At 35.0% G+C, this 15,503-nt stretch overlaps 1 protein-coding gene across 4 annotated transcripts in view; it reads right to left on the bottom strand.

Annotated features, from left to right (window-relative positions):
• Positions 1–15,503, bottom strand: part of LOC149791882 (lymphocyte antigen 75-like) — a 153,360-nt gene that overhangs the window by 44,400 nt on the left and 93,457 nt on the right. For all 4 annotated transcript variants that reach the window (XM_089970386.1, XM_089970389.1, XM_089970388.1 and 1 more), the window contains exons 33-41: positions 12,036–12,080; positions 11,468–11,647; positions 10,477–10,584; positions 9,262–9,425; positions 6,616–6,732; positions 5,832–5,950; positions 4,951–5,096; positions 4,207–4,412; positions 3,608–3,729 (exon numbers count right to left, since the gene is read on the bottom strand). In XM_089970386.1, coding sequence (XP_089826512.1) covers positions 3,608–3,729; positions 4,207–4,412; positions 4,951–5,096; positions 5,832–5,950; positions 6,616–6,732; positions 9,262–9,425; positions 10,477–10,584; positions 11,468–11,647; positions 12,036–12,080 — 1,207 coding nt within the window. The remainder of the gene's footprint in view (positions 1–3,607; positions 3,730–4,206; positions 4,413–4,950; positions 5,097–5,831; positions 5,951–6,615; positions 6,733–9,261; positions 9,426–10,476; positions 10,585–11,467; positions 11,648–12,035; positions 12,081–15,503) is intronic.

The raw sequence follows: 15,503 nt of genomic DNA, 5'->3' as shown, positions 1-15,503 counted from the left end.
ATAATCCATTGAGACAGGTTGTTTTTACCCTTATGGATCAAGACAGACATATTGTTGATCTATGCGATGAAACATTGGCAATATGACATGTATATTAGAGACTGACCTGACGTTTAAATATGATAATGAAAGCCATGCATGAATGTTTACAACCTGTATGTGTTGTAAACATGAAAAATACCCACTGACATTGTTCATAGATTGTTCACAGGTGCAACAAAAGTGCATGAGTTCTAACTTAGAGAACTGCACCAATCGCTAAATGAGTTGCAATGCAAGTCATTGACAGAATCAAATGTGATGCTGTGAATTGGATGAACAACTAGGATGCAGGCAGCTCAAGCACTTCAAGATCAACTTGTATGACTCGTGCACCACAAAATCTGGTTACACTACCATTGACAGAAACAGAGCCAGCTGGTAATAAGGAACCTTTTGAAGAAATTCGGCTTGGGTATGCAGAATCTACTCCTCATTTTGCATATCACAATCTGTGGTCGTACATGGACTGACATTAAAACATTGATAGTGGCTTACAGATTTCCCAACAAGACTTTCGTATGAGATACCAAATTTATTACTTTTCAATACAATTACAGATGTTACGCTGTAATACAGTAAGACAAGATTTTGTTGGTGGAGGCTGCCGGTGGCCAAATGATGATTCTCGATGCACCTATTAAGAATTTATAACTGACCCCATTACATATTTAAATATGGTCCTACAACTGAATGAAGGTCAAACATCAGTTGGGAAAATAAAAAGCGCAAATGAAAATGATTTTTTAGATCACATTAAAACTTTCTGCAATAAAATTGACAAAATTGTCACGTGTTGTTGACCTAGAAACAACTTGCCCATCCTCGTGTGGCCAAACACATTTACACATCGGTGACATTACATTCCTCCAAATTAGAGGTGACACAAATTCAAAAGATTGGTGGAATATTTCGAGACCTTGCAGCAATTCCAGCATTGTTGACAGCAGCAGTTCCAACAGTTGCAAAAGAAAAGGCATTAAGGGCTATTAAAACTGTCCAAGATTACCCTGTAAAAAGTGGTGGGTGGCGGTATACAAAATGGAATAGGCCTTCAGTTACCAGGAACAAGTTGTCGAATACTATCAAGCATATGCCTTCGATTAATGGGGAACAAAAACACAGAACATCAAGCTCTTGACAAGTTTGATTTACTTGCAATGGCTAAATCATTCAAGCATTTACATGGTATCTATATGAACTTACATCATCAGTGCCACACATATATGAAACTGGTATTGTCAACCTGGATTTGACATCTTTCTTGCTTTTGTTTAAGATTACATTTTATCATTGTATATATGTGATGAAATCTGACTGCGATGATGTGTTTGCTGATCTTCTGATGGGCTGTTGGATCAGCTGGCAGGAGATGCTAATACTGAGAACAATATTGCTCCACTTCTCAATAAATATCTGCATCAAAGTGGTATTACCATTTCATCATATGAACTTATATATAATTTCATTAAGGGCCAAGAATAAATTAGTTATTGGAACAACTTTGATGTACCAATGCTAACTCGAGATAGCTTGGAATCATCGCATGTGCACATGAAAACACCAAAGTACTGTGTACACCACCAGGTGCAAAAACACTACAGGATTGCTTCTACAATGGTGAAACTGAATTCACTGATGTATCCAAACCATCTATGCTCATCATTGAATATTTTCCACCAATATTGACCCAGTTGAAATAAACAATCCTGACTTTTATTAAACAAAGATGCAATTGTCCGGCTAGCAATTATTGGACAAAAATGATCATCAGATGTAGAAGGTATAGTCATAATCGGTGTGTTTTCAAACGCATGGGGTGCTAAACCCCCAGAACACACAATCAACAGAAATATAAATATTCCTCAAAAAGAGGTTTTCTAAAATTGAAAGACAGTTGTGCCAGTAAAAATGAATAATTAACTAGCAGTGCATGTGCATATTTCACATGGACATGATGAGTCCAGTCAGGGTCTGCCAGTCGTGCAATTATGCTAAGCGATTGTATTATTAATAGAATTTGGTTGTAGCTGCTATTTGTGGGCTTGCTGCAGCAACAACTGTTGGTCTTATCTGTGACTGGAATTGCAACCACAATAACCATCACAGGTAAAACAATCAGATTTATTATCAGGTCTATATCGATAATAACTAGTGTCTCTGATGGTGGTATCAAATTAATTTTTATACGATTGCATTCATAAGTATGTATCTATTTAGAGATGCTTGCAGCGGTACAAAGCAACCTCAAGAGGATTAGTAAACTGTATTGGCGGAAATTGAAATTTTTTATTTGCAGATGATAAAAGTTGAGTAAAACAATTATCACGTTCATTGATTAATAATACACATGCTGCACAAAGTATTTAGCTTGCTTGCCAAGTCATGGGGGATAGAGGCTGTGGAGAGTAGTCTGTATTTAGCTTGCTTGCCAAGTCATGGGGAATAGAGGCTGTGTTGAGTAGTCTGTATTTAGCTTGCTTGCCAAGTCATGGGGGATAGAGTCTGTGGTGAGTAGTCTGTATTTAGCTTGCTTGCCAAGTCATGGGGGATAAAGGCTGTGGCGAGTAGTCTGTATTTAGCTTGCTTGCCAAGTCATGGGGGATAAAGGCTGTGGCAAGTAGTCTGTATTTAGCTTGCTTTCCAAGTCATAGGGGATAGAGGCTGTGGTGAGTAGTCTGTATTTAGCTTGCTTACCAAGTCATGGGGGATAGAGGCTGTGGTGAGTAGCTGTATTTAGCTTGCTTGCCAAGTCATGGGGGATAGAGACTGTGGCAAGTAGTCTGTATTTAGCTTGCTTTTCAAGTCATAGGGGAATAGAGGCTGTGGTGAGTAGTCTGCATTTAGCTTGCTTGGCAAGTCATGGGGGATAGAGGCTGTGGTGAGTAATCTGTATTTAGCTTGCCGATGATTGGAATATTTTCTTTGCATGCCAATTTTAGATTTAGTAACAAAAATGTTATACAAAGATCAAAGTATGTGACCAACACTATGAGCATGTATTTATAGTCAATTAAATGAGATGCAAAATATGTTTACATTAATTGTTCATCATCTTCATATGTTGAAGATACATATACAATATTTGTTGTTATGCTTCTGGCCTAGTAAACATTTCTCTTTCTTTTCCTCCTTCACTTCCTTCCACTACTACTCTACTACTACTACTACTAATATTGCTGTCATCAAGTGCTAAGACCACTCCTTAACTGCTGCTGCTAACCAATATAATGCTGCTGCTACTACTACCACTACAACTTTCAGACCAACTGCTGCTAATCTGACTTCTTTGGTGAGCCGCAGAAGCACCATTGGCAGAGGATAAGACTTACAGGTTTCATGCCCACCTGGGTCACCTGCCTTGGTTCGTCCTTGGCAAAAAACATCTCTGATTTTATCAACATGGTATAGATAATAATGTGTTCAATGTGTTCTTCATAACAAATTGAACCAACATATTTTAATAATGCTATTAACACCAATCCTGCTTGCAATACATTACCACTCTTGCTGCTTCCATCATTGCTTTTAGTACGAACATTCCTAATAGAAAAATGAAGAAACGTACCTGACAATGCGAAGGTTTTTTATGAACTTGCTTTCTGCATCATTTGTGATACTGATTAGGTCTGCCCCTTGTCTAAGACAACTGGTTCTGGCTTCAAACCATGTCTCCTCATTATCAGATATCTAGAAATGAAATAAATTACTTTCAGTATCTATTGCATGTATTTGTAAAAGAAATTTGATACCAAGTTTTCTGATCTCTGTAGATTAAATAGTTATATAGAGAAAGTCACAACTTTATACACTCTAGAAACTTTATTTTTTTCAAACGAGGAAAATTAATTTAAAATGAAAATAAAAATGGCTGAAATATTTCACTATGCAGGATGCTATTTTCCTTTATACCGTAAAAGTTCACATTATAAAAAAATTCAACAGCTATGCTTGAGTTGAATTAATATATTCTAACATTAATATATTTATTCGACATGCCAAAATGCAATTATTTCACCTAAAATGCCTAATACAGCTCTACAAACTTTGAAAAGTAATACAATGTACAAATTCTACTGCAATCATTAACATATATGATTAATTTTACTACATCCATATGTTAATGAGTGACAAAGCTTGTCATGCTTCCATGCACATGAATTGTACCTTGTAACAAAATCTGTCATGTGGTGACCAACCAGAAGAGCAAGGGGCCTCTGTTGTTGACACTGATGTTGTCAATCGCGAGGACAGTGTAGATCCAAACCATGGCATCTGACAGATATATGGCAGGCTTTTTGTACAGTTTTCTGTTTCCCACAAACCATATGGCTTATAGGCCCTTATTGATACACAGTAAGTGTCTTCATTTCCTACAATCACATATTTAGATTGTGATGGAGTTATTGGTATCCAAGTTACAAGCAATACTAATATGTAAAACTTTATATACTTATAAATTTACCAACTTTTAATTCATAACACAGTAACCATTTGACCTATTTCAAAAACATTTGAACTTTCTTGTGAATAAAATCATGGTGTAAGAATGTTAAAAAATCTTCAAATTTGGAGCTGTTGTTTTTGCTGTTGTGGGCTTAATCCCAATTATCAACACATGTTAGGCTATACATGGCATCAAATATAACTGGTAGAGGAAGAACCCTGGAAACCCCTGGAAGGACCACTGACATGTGGGAAGCCACTGGCACATTTTCTCACATACCCACATAGGCTGTGCCAAGACTCGAACCACGAGGACAGAGGTGAGATGGCAATGATGGGTAAAGTCGAGTGCTTTCAAACATTTGGGCACCTGGTGCTACTACAATTTTGAGCTATGTAGACTAGAAGGGATTCAAACATGTGAGAGTTATTTGGAATGACTCACTGATGTAAAAAATGTCCCACCTGTGAAGTTCTTATACCACGATGTGTAAGTGACTGCATCTCCATTTATCCACTGGTACATTCTAGTGTCATTCATTTTTCTTAAACCGATCCAATAATTAGGGTATCTGGTCACCATTTCACTTGACAAAAATGCTTGCATGTGGCTGAAAATGTGTTAAAGTTTTCTTAGAATCAACTCATGTACCAATTTTAAAATTGTTTTTAATTTAACATTCCTTAATTTTCCTGAAACATTATCTGCTGAAAGAATTGACACTTCTACACTGCTCCGGTGGCATAGTGGTCCACCTCATATGCGGGAGGTCGTGGGTTCGATCCCCAGCCGAGTCATACCAAAGACTTACTACAATGGTACTAACAGCTGCCTCGCTTGGCATTCAGCATTAAGAGGTTAGTGTTAGGACTGGTTGGCCTGGTGTCAGGATATTGTGACTGGGTGGGACATCATGCTACATGTCTGTGGCATGATGCCCCATTGCTAGACATCACTATAAACTGCCACACTGCATACATCGTAGTGTTTTGACTGATAAATTGTTAAAGCTACATTAAAAATCAAAATCACAATACATCACATGATGCTTCTACTGTCTCTGATGTTCTATGAAAATTAATTTAACTGAATAAAAGTAAAAAATTATAAATCTTCAAAGATAAATATCAGCTTTTTGTTCTTGCAACAATTTGGAAGGCATAAGGGGCTGGCAAAGGTATTAAGGTAATGTCATTAGAAATCTCTATTTTGATATATATATAAAAAAACACATAACAATAGGCTAATAAAGACACTCATAGGAAAGACATATGCTGTCAATTGTTTTTTAGTGCCCTTAATTTGATGTGAGTCTCTTAACAACTAAAATATGATCAATACTTACCTATCCATTATGACAGCTAGGTTTCCACCTTTCTTTACACAATAATCCTGAGCATTTTTCCAGGATTTCGGATTATTCACAAACTTATAACAGCTCGAGGCATATTCTATACTATCATCCTGTTTGTACAAAATATAAATTATTTCCAACAATAAAACTTTGAGTAAAGAAGAAATATTTTTAAAACCAGATAAGAAAACAAACAGAAAACGGCCTTTGCATTCCATATAACCCAGGAACATAAAGTTATAAAGTTACATTTTATGTTCTCCTCAAAGAAGGAAGTTCTCGTAAAAATATTTTAATGAAGAAAAATATATCTGTTATTTATTCATTTCTATTTATGGATGTAGCCCTTTCCATTTGTGAACATTTCTGTCGTAATATGTTTTATCCTGATGAGGAATGTTTAAGGAAAGAGGAAAACTATTTTATTTTCCTTAGATGCTTTTAAAGTTATGTTAACACGAACATCTTGCGAAAAATTGTATCATTTGCATTTAGTCCTTTTCGGCCCTCCTGTTTCTCTATCAATTCCTGGTTACGCTGTTTACTTTAAAGAGAAGGAAATAGAAGATTAATATAATATTAGGAAAAGCAATATATTTCCATTTCTTTCAAGGCACTGGAATAACTTGTGTTTCTTTCAATGCCTTTTACTATTCTCATAAGGAAAGTAAATGTATGCCAAATCACTGCAAGGTATGATAAGTTAATTTTGTGAAGAAGCATATCATGCAACATTTGTTGCCTTCACACAACAAATAATATATTAATGACTCACATAAGGACATCCCCTTACAACTGGTGACAGACTGGTGGAGTTCCGGGAAATTCTTTCCGTCTTGCATATGTAGCCGGACATATCATTACTACAGTCTTGGTCAGCCCACAGGCCTGTCTGGAAAGCGATGTTAAGTATAAATGTTTAGCCATGCTAAAAATAAAGATGCTTTAGAAATTTGCAGAAAACAGTAAAGTAAGTGAGACATTCGATACAAAATTGTAGTTACATAGTTGCACTGTCTTGTAGATAATGCTGTTTTTCATCTTACAAACACTATTTAATAATAATAATAATAATAATAATAATAATAATAATATTAATGACTTTAATTTCAGGGAGTTGACCAATAGATTGCAAATGAATTAATATTCTATGATGTTCTCAACCGGATTAAATATCATCAAAATAAAATCATAAATATCATAGACAGAACTATGCATACACAAAATAAACACTATGTACCCAGTATATACACACATAAGCGCCTGTATAATGTTTGTAGCAGATAAGGAAGTGACAAAGAAAATGTACATAAATGCTTTTTTTCTGCAAATGTGCATTTATTATATATATATATATATATATATATATATATATATATATATATATATATATATATATATATATATATATTGCAAGACACATGCATGTCTATTGTTTCAAACACAAGTACATTCACTTAAATGTTGTCCTAGCGAGCAATAGTGGAAGAAAACCAATATACCAGTAAATATATATATATAGTGTGACCCCGCTATTCCATGCTCCGTTATAACACAAATTCGTATATAACATGGTCGTGGTGTGGCTCCTGACATTTCTATATACATGTATTTGTCTTGCAAACAAAAAGAATATTTCTTTCTTAAAAATACCAAAAAACGTAAAAAGTTTATTATCATTTTTGGGAAGAGATCATGTATGAATTATACAAGGTGATCATGATGTGGCTCCTGAAATTCTAAATGTAATTTTCTCATGCATGAAAAGGCATTTTCTTCTTCTTAAAAGTACAAAAAATAACATGTAAAAAGTTTATTCTAGGATCTTATAGGGCTTCAGAGAATGTAGCTACTATATATCTGTTCTCATTGGAAAATCATTTCATCCTATTCAGTTTTGTTCTTCAGGAATCTATTTTCAGTGCTATATTTTACCTTCAAGGTAAAACCAATTAGTGAAGTCGACACGGTCGCTCTCCAACTTTAGGTGGATGGCCCAGTCTTCACTGATTCAGTTGCCGCTGAACTGACTCACTTATATAATTAACCAAGTAGCAGCATACTTACCCAGATCTGGTATTTCATGTTTATAAATTAGATGTTTAAATTCTTCTATATCTGATTTTAATTGATAAATTTTTTCTAATTCTGTTAGCAATCATTCATCTCTTATAAAAATAGAATTTAAAGAAAGTTTGTCAGATTCTATATATTTGAATGTTTGTGTGAGTTACCATGCATAAATAGAAGAATTAATTCATTGTTTGTATCCAGTGTTTTCTCAGCCAATGGCAATGGAAAAATGATATAAAATATTTAACGTAGATAAGATACATTAAGTATTTAAAAGTCTAAATATAAAAAGTGGGTTTTTATTTTCTATATACTTATTCTCTGGCTATGAACTGGTTGACTGAGTTGGAATGGTGAGTCAGATTATTTGCCCTAAAACTAAAAATGACAGTGTGACAGGTGAACTAGCTTTTTCCAAAAAGGTGATATAGGAAGTGGGCCAGGTTTTCAAAACACATAAATACTGTTGAGCCAGGTGAAAAAGCATTTAAGAAAAAATATAAAAGTCAGTTTTTTGTTGAAATGTATTCCAATAATGTAGGTTAGCTGGATTTTTAAAAAATGTAAAAAGTAACATTTATACCCCTAGAGGACTGTTTTGGAAACAATATAAGTGGGCAATTTTACTCATTTCAAAACTGGTTTAAGTGATTGTCTGAGTCAGGTTCAATTTAGTGTGTTTTTTAGATATATTTTAGCTATTCACCTTAATTAGAAGTACAGCAGATATCAAAAGACACCTATTCTCTTCACTGAATTTGTGTCCTCCATCAGGCACAATCTAAAGGCTGCATCTTAACTTGTGTTTTTAAAAAAATATCTTCCTTGAGCAAAATGATGACTGATCAGTAACAATGAATACAATAATCTGAGCACAATGAATTTAAATTTGCTCAAATCATAGCAAGGCCTTGGTTAGCTTTCAGTCATACTCCTCTCAAGAAATTATAATATATTTTGCTTATCTTTAATTAGCATATTTCATAAAACAAATTTGTTTAATTTGCAAACAAAGGTATATTCTTCAACTGTGTCCAATTTTCCAGTGCAGTATCGCTACAAGATTTCAATGCCCTCTCTCTTGTAACATGTTCAACAAACAAAAAACATCATTATTACATGAAATAATTAAGCATAATGTTTCCTTAATGAAATGCATATAGTTAAGTATAAAACTATGAACAACAGAAAAAAAATCAATGTATATTCAAACTCATATCAGATTACAGAAAGCAAGTCAGTCTGTCCACAACAGAGTATGCTGTGCAGTTCATTTACTGATAATACTTGCTTTAGTAAACATCAACATAACAAAAAATGCTGTTCAGATCAATATAAATTAATGTACCTGTTGACCAATCGTTACACAGACTCTCTCTTTACCATTGTAATTATCTGGCTCATTTTCAGACCAGGTAGTAAAGGAGACTTTGGAATTATCTGACCACTGGAAGAGTTTAGCAGTCTGTCCATCCCTCATACTCATTCCAATCCAAAATCCATCAACATTTGCTGTATGAAGATAGATTTAATGATTCTGTTTTAAACAAATATATACATGTACATCTGAGTTAATGTTGAAATTACAATACAAGCACAATTAATTTAAAATTCAAACATTTTCCAAATGAAAAGATTAACGAATCCTGAACTCACTTAGTGGTACAGTCTATGGAAAATTCCATTCCACATTAATGTAGTTAAATTCTTCTTGATTTGGAGACTAAATATCATAATTGTGTCTATTTTAGTAACACTGGTCAAAAGTATCAAGCTAAATCGCAGAATAATAAGTGGTAAAATTGTCATCTGTTGCCAACATTGGTGTGTCTCTGTAATTAAGTCAACTGAATATATTTGTCTGGTGCTGCATCTGCAACTGCCGAACATTCACGCAATATTATTTCACCTATCGAGCAGTATTGAATTTATTGCCAGGTAATGAGAAACAAAAAGATATAACAAATTATCCAGAACTTTTCAAATCTTCTTCTTAAAGACACGTAGGGCACTTGACAATTTAACAAGTGCCAGCTCTCAGCACAGAGGGCAGTTCACTTTTTCTAATGACATTCTGTCCTTCTCTAGTTATCTAGCTTAATCTATTTCTTGAAGTCTGAAAAATCCTGCACAGAAACCATTCCAGACTGACCCCATATTAAAGCTATGTAAGACTGTCTTTATCAATTAGTCTGCTTTCCATTGGCCTATTACCATCCTGGAGGAATTGGTATGGAAAGTTGAATTGAAGCTAGATTCTAGGTAATAATAGTTCTTCAACTCTTGTCCACTGTAATGACTCCTTGATATAATTATGCATTGTTCTATAACATCACATGTTGACTTTCTCATACCAATGCTTCAGGGCAAAAAATATCTAGCTACCAACAAATTTCCTAAGTGCTAGATGGTATCTATGCAACTAAAATATGATGAAAATAACTCAGTAATGATAATTCTTTAACTGGAAGTATTCCAACTGCCTGATAAATGTTTTGTTCATACCGTAGGCATTGCTTAAGTCGGAAGCATTCCAAGTGCCTGATAAATGTTTTGTTCATACCGTAGAAATTGTGTAAGTTGGAAGACCAGTCCCATCTGTAGTGCATCAGAAAAGGATGAACATCTCTGTTTCGGAAAAGGTTTTGATATAACCTCCTGGGCGTGTAATCTACAATCAAGACAAAGATTCTCTTTCTAGAAGCGTAGTTAATAACTTATGCCTGAATTGCATCTAATTGCAACTTAACATCATCTGGTCACTGCATAAAGTTATAAATATTTTCATCCCGCAAGGGATCTGGATAATAGATCATTCTTATTCTTTGCAAGAAGGCTCTGAATGTAATGCCTATTCATAAAGTATTCATCGGTAGCTTCTGCAGACAATGAGAACAGTTGACTTGAAATTTCCCAGACAGTGATGTTAGTTTGCTTGAAACTTCCCAGACAGTGGTGTTCACTATTTGACTCTAATAATTATTTTCAATAGAAATATTACTTTTGGATTTGATTTCAGGCTCTCTCTAAATGATTCATTCTTACCTTGACCAGTCTATAACCTCACCTTTTGAGCAATGTGCATAGTGACTACATAAATAGTCACAAATGTATAAAATGTTTAGCACATCAGCCATGTAAAGTACAACTCATGGCTTGCCACTTTTTTAAATCTGGCCACTTAGAATGCACCATCTTTTCATTATTTCAAGTGAACATAATGTGTCATGTCTCTTTTGCAAAACATTTATATTTAAAACAATGGGTTATGATTCTTATTTCAGATTGTTTAGTTGTCAAATTCTGGCAGAGAACAATTGCATGAATATTTTTTAACTATGGAAAAAAATATTCTGAGAGTAAACTTTATACTGAAATAAAAAGTAGGATGAGTATTTTGATCATGTGTAAGTAAATCATACAGCTCTGATTTCTTCTTAAAGAATCAAGGAATCGTGAAAGTATGATGATATAATTATCCATGCAGAACTGTCCTGAACTGTTACCAAAGCTACCTTAATGCATAAAAAATGCCACAATCTGTATTTTTGTACCTATTGGCATTTGGCTAAAAATAAAATTTTGTTGCTCCTGATTTGCGACACTGACGAGATCACCTCCCTTCTGTCGACACGACTGTAAAGCTGTGTCCCAGTCAGTTCTCTCCTGAACAAACAAGTAGCAGCTGCTACCATATTCAAGCCAGTTCTGGAAGCAGCCGAGCGAGCCAGTTTCTACAATATCAGCATGTACAATATTAATACAAGATGATATAGGTGTTATGTTTTTATTCTAATGTATTACAACAGCTTTTATTCCTAAATAAATATCAATTAGCATTATTGTAACCTCTGAGCAGTAAATCCTGGACAATAAGGCAACATTTGATAGAAGAATACTCCAGTTTTGAATAGCCTACTCTCTAATACAAACATAAAATATTTTTCCAACATGTTACCTTCGATAAACAAGACTGTTTAAAAATGCTACTTCTGGATTCTCTGTATACAATGTATACAATGCACAATCATACACGCATTTTTGATACACATTTAATTAATATTACTTGCATTGTTCAGCACTGATGTGCAGAATGTTTTAATTGATTTAAATGTTACTTACCTGAATTATTTGTCGGTGGCATAGGTACTGACGTTGTTTGGAAGGCTGAAATAATTCACATGAAATGTAGTTAAATTTTGCATTCAGTAATCATCTAAAATAGTAAGAATTTCCCTGCCTCATTTACTTTTAATAAGATTATTCATATGTGATTAACAACAGAATTGTCAGTTAATGCAATGAGTTGATGGTTTTAAGCTTCAAAGAGAAAATATAAGCATGTTGAATGGTCCACTTCCAGCACTGATGCATCTCATTAAAGATGATTCCACTGGAAGAGCATCATTTGAAATATTTTGATCCTCACGGTTCAAAGGTCAGTGTGCTTCCTCAATGGTATTTTCTTCATTAGTCATATGCACCCATGCCAATGATATATTTTCACCTTTTGTATCTCTCATATCTACAAATTACAATGTCATTTTTAATATCACCTGTCATAAATGAATTTTCAGAGTAAATATATTTCTTTGTTAATGTTTACCAGATCATACCTCCTTATGAGTATTACCACTACTTCAGAAATCCAGCCTTCCCATGTTACCGTTTAGCTTAAAAGCTAAAGGTTTTCTGCCTTACACAGGTGACAGTCAGGCAGAGTGATCTCCCATTGATATACAGATTGGCGCCAAATCATAAATGATTAATTTAGTACTGGATGAGAATTTATGATCTCTTAGAAGAATGCAATTATAAGGAGGCTCTGATGGTGTATTATGATCAGGTAAGTATCATTAAATACACATATATTACTTCAAAACTTGGTTTCTTCAAATATGTTAACCAAGCAGAATATCATAGAAAGAAGGAGAATAGGAAGAGGTTGTATCATCTTACCCGGAGAGGCCAAAACGTTATGTGAGGGAGGTGCTAGAGTGAGAACCTGGCTGGAGCATTGCCTCTGTATGCTGTGACATGGTTTAGGAAAATGGAAATTTGTCCTCTCTAAAATCCAGCTGAAATCGTCAGGCTAAATCATTATGAAGCGGCCAAATGGCCTCTTGGAACAAACAATGACAGTCTTGATGTATATAAAGTCCAATCACAGAAAATGTGTGAATCTCACTTGTCATACGATGGGTATACCCCTGCAGGTACAACCACCGAAGTTGACGGTTTGTAGGCATGCGTTCACAGTGGCTGGGGTGCTCATCTACATTTATCATGGCATGATGGCCAGACTAAATGTCTTAATAATGGACTCATTGTCCTAAAAGAACCCAATAATACAAAAAAACAGATGGTGGCTTCATCCCTTGGTTTTCAGTCACACATGAACTCACTGGGATGGAACACAGGTGCGACATGGTGAAATGCAAACTCCCAACCTTTTTCTTGTTAGTTTGAAGGCCTGGGTAGTCGCTGCTCTATTCACAGACTAGATAGGCATAGGTGCATACACTTAACATCCAACATGTCTGATTCCAAAGATGCCACAAAAAGCAAGAAAATCGGAGTTTCTCCTGATACCGCCCCTCAAGAGGAAAAATCATTGATAAATCTGGCAGCAGAAATCCCAGGTTAATAGATATCACTGCTAAACTGACCGTAATGGCAGGCATTTCATTGGAATACAGAGCTGTTGAACATATATGTTTGGATCATGTTTAACGATCCCTCAAGAAAAAACAGAACAGGTCTGTTGCTGCAAAGAATCACTCAAGTAAGAAAGCCAATTAGTTTAATAGTGTATGAAGGTAAGTGTCAAAATGGTATGAGCTCGAACACATTTCTTAGCTCAATTCCGAAAATAGCTTACTTCCTACATTGGCTCTGTGAACACACACAACTGCAAACACAATAAAGGACATAGTTACACAATCTCTAGCATGTTGCATCATCATGGAAGGAGAGGATATAAGACAAAATGAAAACTTCTATCATATGTTGAACTTCGAAACTGAGTCAGTCTGAAAATGAAGATCCCATCTATTCTTACCACTGAAAGTAGGAATGGAAGATCAGGCTATATTGTACTGAATAAGATGGGTTTTACAAACTGCATATTAGAATGAACCCAATAACAAACGATGCTGCTACACATTTCAATCATGATGTTAGTGCAATCGCAGTATGTGTGTGATAAGGATTTTTAACGTAGCTTTTAACAATTTTTCAGTCATATCGCTACAATGTCTGCAGTGTGACAGTTTATAGTGATATCTAGCACTGGGGCATCATGCTGCAGACACTTAGCATGTTGTCACACCTACTCAGATTATCCTGACCCGAGGCCGACCAGTCTTAACACTAAACTCTTAATGCTGATCACCAAGCGAGGCAGCTGTTAGTACCATTTTTGAAAGTCTTTGGTATGACTCAGCCTTGGTTCGAACACATGACCTCCCACATCCGAGGCAGACGCTGTAACCACTAGGCCACCGAAGTGGTAGAAGTCGCAGTAATTATTGCATTCAAGGCAAACTGTTCTCTAGCTGACATTATACAAGTCATGTTATGGAGGCCAATGTCATTTTTCTTTATTTTCTGCCTTAGAAATGTTATCTCAGAAGGTTCAGTTAGAGCTGGTGGGCCCTGTCACCTTCTTCAAAGGGATATTCTGCATTGCTTCTTGGCTGGTGAGCCATCTGGGATATGATACCTTTTCAATTGGAAATCAGTAACCGAAGTGACATCAGCATGAATATGAATTTCGTGCCTGTCTGCTTTCATAGCTAATACTTATAGCCTGAGAGGGATGGATTTTTAAGGTATCTGTATTTCCAAGTATTGTGTTTGAATGAAGAAAATTGGACAACAGAGAGTGAAATAATGCAGCAGACATTTTGCTATCAAATCAAAACAGAAGGACTGTGACAGAAGGTTTTCAAACTTGTTCCCTTTTTATGATTGTTATAAAGATATATTGTTTTTGCAGGCATTGATTAACTTTATCATGTCTAGGTGCTTGTGTCAAGCAACATCATCAGGTTTAAACCACCAATGATATGTTTTTGGAGACCTTTATTCAGTGGATTGTATACATGAATCAATTTCTTTAATCGTAACCAAGGTCAGCAACTCACATGCGAAAACAATTAAAACTGAAAATATCACATGATCAAACTTCTGTATGCAGCAAAGGGAGTATTCAAATATCCCTGAAATGATTAAAAGAGGCTTGAAACTTGAACCCATCACCTATTAATATAATTAAAACATATTTCAAGTTTTTCATGAACTCGTATTATCATACATTCCAGGTTTTTCATGAACTCATATTATCATATATGCAACTCATGTCTGATTGTTTATCACAAGGTTACATGATTAGTGGGATTTTTCTTGGCGTCAAACACAAACATCAAGCAACAAAAGCACAAGAGTAAAACCTGTTATGAGTGGCCTCTACTATGAGTGACCACCTGTCATTTGATGAAACTTTTGTATGCAGCAAAGGGTGTATATTCAAATATCCCTGAAATGATCAAAAGAGGCTTGAAACTTGAACCCATCACCTATTAAACT

The sequence above is a fragment of the Sinohyriopsis cumingii genome, chromosome 9 (assembly GCF_028554795.1).
Source record: "Sinohyriopsis cumingii isolate HCF-2022 chromosome 9, ASM2855479v2, whole genome shotgun sequence".
Taxonomy (NCBI): Eukaryota; Metazoa; Mollusca; class Bivalvia; order Unionida; family Unionidae; genus Sinohyriopsis; species Sinohyriopsis cumingii.
Note: the sequence above shows the minus strand (reverse complement) of the source record. Positions and strands in the feature narration are given on the sequence as shown.